Genomic DNA, 3,831 nt, shown 5'->3' with positions numbered 1-3,831 from the left:
CTAATGACGGAAAAGCTAAGCCGTACTGCAAACTTTGTGAACAAATGTTAACTTGTTCAAAACCGGAATTAAACGGCATGCTAGTAGCAAAAAACATCAAAGTAAAGAGAAATTGACTTCAACAACCATGTCTCTTGGTCATATGGTGAATCAAATCAGAAATGAGAACGATATTGCAACATCTATGGAAGTAAAAATTTGTGCATTTATAGCCGAGCATAATTTACCTTTATCAATCTCAGAAAGTATGGTCAGACTTCTTTCCTCAATGTTTCCAAATGATGCTTCCTTGAAGAAAGTCAAACTTGGAAAACAAAAGGCAACCAATATTCTGCGTCAAGTTCTCGGCTTTGATTATCTTCAGGATATGGTAACATTGTTGCAGTCAAAGATGTTCAGTATAATCATTGATGAAGCTACTGATAAAAGTGCAAAGAAACAACTTGCTATCATTGCTGTTTTCTTTGATTTGGAAAAATTTGAGTTGCAATATTGGCTGGTAGACTTGGTCGAGACAGCTGATGGAACTGCAAATGGCATTTATTCAAAGATTAAGGAAACATTCCAAGGAATGAATATTCCAGTTGTAAACATAGTGGGCTATGCTTCAGATACAACAAACGTCATGTTCGGACAGAATCATTCTGTCTCACAGTTGCTGAAATCTGAAATCAGTCATGTTCAAATTGTAAAATGCTCCTGTCATCTTATCCACTTGGTATCATCACAAGCAGCTTTAAAGCTTCCAAAAAGTGTTGAAGACCTGTGTAGAGATATATATGCTCATTTTCACAGGTCTTCAAAAAGACAGGACACTTACAAAGAATTCCAAGCATTTTTTGAAATGGAACCACATAAGATGTTATCTCCATCACAAACCAGATGGCTTTCTTTGCAAGAATGTGTTGCTCGTATATTAGAGCAGTATGAAGCTTTGAAACATTACTTTGTTCTTGTAGCAAGTGATGACCCATCTAATACCAATGACCGAATTCTTGCTTCACTTCGGAATCGATTTGTTCAAGCATACCTAGAATTTTTAAGTTTTCAACTTGAGAGATTTAATGGATTTAATCGGTTATTTCAAAGCGAATTCCCTCTCCTACACTCTCTTAAACCAGAAGTGGAGAAACTTATCAAAGAAATTGCTAGTGATTTCATGGATATCCCCACTGTGAAAACAATGCAAGCAGATCAAATTGATCCCACAACACTGAACACCATGTTCCATTGCAACAAGTTTACATTGGCCTTGGAGCCAAAGCTACTATCCAAGAAATTGAGCATGGTGCAACAAAACAGGATGTAGAAAAATTCTATACTGATTGTAGGAATTTCTTAATTGAAAGCATCCTGCAAATCCAAAACCGCTTTGATTTAAAAGCAGAATATCATGAAATTGTCGAGTGCCTAATGCCAAGTAATGCTTCTTCAGTGATGCCAGGATCACTTGGAGAAATTTGCAAAAAGTTGCCTTACCTTAGTAGCATTCTTGATGTCAAAAATCTGGATATGGAATGGCGGAAACAAGCATTTGAAGATAAGGCTAGTCCAGATCTTCAATGGTGCGATTACTGGAAGATGATTCGTGATTGTAAGACAGTGTCTGGAGAAGCAAAGTATCCCAACCTTATGAAATTTGTGGCAACATTGGCTTCATTGCCTTTTTCAAATGCTGCAGTAGAAAGAATATTTAGTCAACTCAAACTTGTGAAAACAGATCACAGAAACAACTTGAAGTCTTCATCACTGATTTCCCTGCTTCAAAGCAAAATGGCAATGAAGAATGGCCATTACTGTGCTGCTAGCCTTAAACCAAGCAAAAGATTATTAGGACTTGCCTCCGCAATGAAATCCAATGCAACTGATGAAGAAGTAAAAACAATAAAGCATGAATTTTTAAGCAAGTTGAAGGTTTAGACTTTAGAGATATATAAGATTTTTATAACTTATGTTGGTGCATGTCAAGGGTCTAAATATTTATATTAATATTTTGTTGATATTAAAATATTTCATTAATTATGGACATCCATCAGACACAAATAACATATTTGTTATTCTATAGTGAACTATAATTAAGAGTATTTTGACTTTTTTTGAGTATATTATATATTGTCAGGTATCAATTTATCTCATTTACACTGGGAACATATGAAGGAAATTTGAAGGAAATTTGATCATTTTTTCGAAGGAAATTTGCTGTAAAAAAAGGAATTTAGGCCTAGAAAAAGGAAATATACGATTTCAAAAGTGGAAACACTGATAATATCCACTGAAGTTCCGATTTCAAAATGGCTAGAGCCGCTTTAGCCCAAATCACTGCATTAGCCGCAGTATTTTTGAGCGTTTTTCTGGCGATAACGCTAATGAAATTGGACGCAAACATTGCTTTTAACTGGACCAAGATCAAGGAGATTCTTAGTGGTATCGCTTTCAAATCTATAAACTATTGCCTAATTGGTAAGTTAGTGAGAGAATCTACGCGGATGTAAAATCGTACTATACATTCGCTAGTATATAAGCATCGCGACAAGTTACTACGGGTTGATATTTCATATTTCGAGTCGATGCAAATCGTCGGCTGTCGCCTCGGGTAGTCGAGCGATCGCTTCTGATGTTGTTTGAGAACGTGACAGAATCATGAGGGATTTAGAGTGAGCTGTGTTTGCATAATCTACCCAACCTCAAAATATGCCCGGTTTCATTATACGTCGGTGCACGCAGGCTAGGTTTTAATAGATTCTTCAAAAGCTACCTTCATGAGATGTGCAATTCCTAGACTAGTGGAGAATTCCTAGCTTAGTGGAGAATTCCTAGCTGAGTGGAGAATTCCTAGCTTAGTGGAGAATTTCTAGCTTAGTGGAGAATTCCTAACTTAGTGGAGAATTCCTAGCTTAGTGGAGAATTCCCAGATTAGTGGAGAATTCCTGGCTTAGTGGACAATTCCCAGATTAGTGGAGAATTCCTAGATTAGTGGAGAATTCCTGGCTTAGTGGGATCAAATAAATCACCGTTAATAGATTGATAGATGTAATAAAACCTGGAACGCTAACTTGGCCGCCATCTTTGAAGCCAAATGTGAAGGTTTTCTGAGTTTTGGAACGTTTGAGACGTTTGAGTAATTATCTATAGGAATGTCTAGAACTATGTAAAATAACAACAACGAAAAACAGAGACAAAAACTCAGTTTTTTATTCAATTTTTGGCTTCAACCAAATATTACGCTAAAAATAAGATATGCTAGTCTTATTTTTTGCAATATAAGCATACTAAAGTATCTTCTTTTCGGAATCAAAAGTTGGTCTATTATTATGCAAGTGATCCATTGAGCGTTAAAATAATCAATTCCCATTCTTACGCACGTGTTATATAGAATCCGACCAATGCAGTGGGGAAGTTATCGCCTACTACAAATTTGACCGATCTTTTAGAGATGTGTGCTTTGGCCACAATGCCCATAAAGAGAGAAACGTGGTGAGGGATATTTCAGAAGGCATAGCGAACAGCGCAGCCCGTTTCTACGATCATTATAAAATATCATATCTCTACGTACCCAGTCTATACGGTTACGAATGGGGCTCGACCTTCTCTGTCAGTATCTGGTTCAAAAACGTAGAAATTGTACGGGACGAAATCCGAGGTCTCATTAATAATGGCCCAGCGGCTATACAGAAACAAAATCAGCACAAATCATTCCGGAGATCTCCGACAACACCAAACACCTTAGGAAGCTGGCAAATACGAATTGCATCGCAAAAATTCATTGGTGCATCCATCGTGACATCACACTCAGCCAAAACCTGGCAGAACATAACGACTGCTATTTCAGAC

General features: G+C 37.0%; 1 protein-coding gene across 1 annotated transcript; it reads left to right on the top strand.

The window, feature by feature from the left end:
- The first annotated feature begins 247 nt into the window (after positions 1 to 247).
- LOC114520771 lies at positions 248 to 1,309 on the top strand. Its single transcript, XM_028541106.1, has one exon. The coding sequence runs from the start codon at positions 248 to 250 to the stop codon at positions 1,307 to 1,309; it is 1,062 nt and encodes a 353-aa protein (XP_028396907.1).
- Positions 1,310 to 3,831: the final 2,522 nt, after the last annotated feature.

This window comes from Dendronephthya gigantea, unplaced genomic scaffold, assembly GCF_004324835.1.
Source record: "Dendronephthya gigantea isolate DGI-Jeju-01 unplaced genomic scaffold, DenGig_1.0 000017F, whole genome shotgun sequence".
Taxonomy (NCBI): Eukaryota; Metazoa; Cnidaria; class Anthozoa; order Malacalcyonacea; family Nephtheidae; genus Dendronephthya; species Dendronephthya gigantea.
This window is presented reverse-complemented; position numbering and strand designations above follow the sequence as displayed.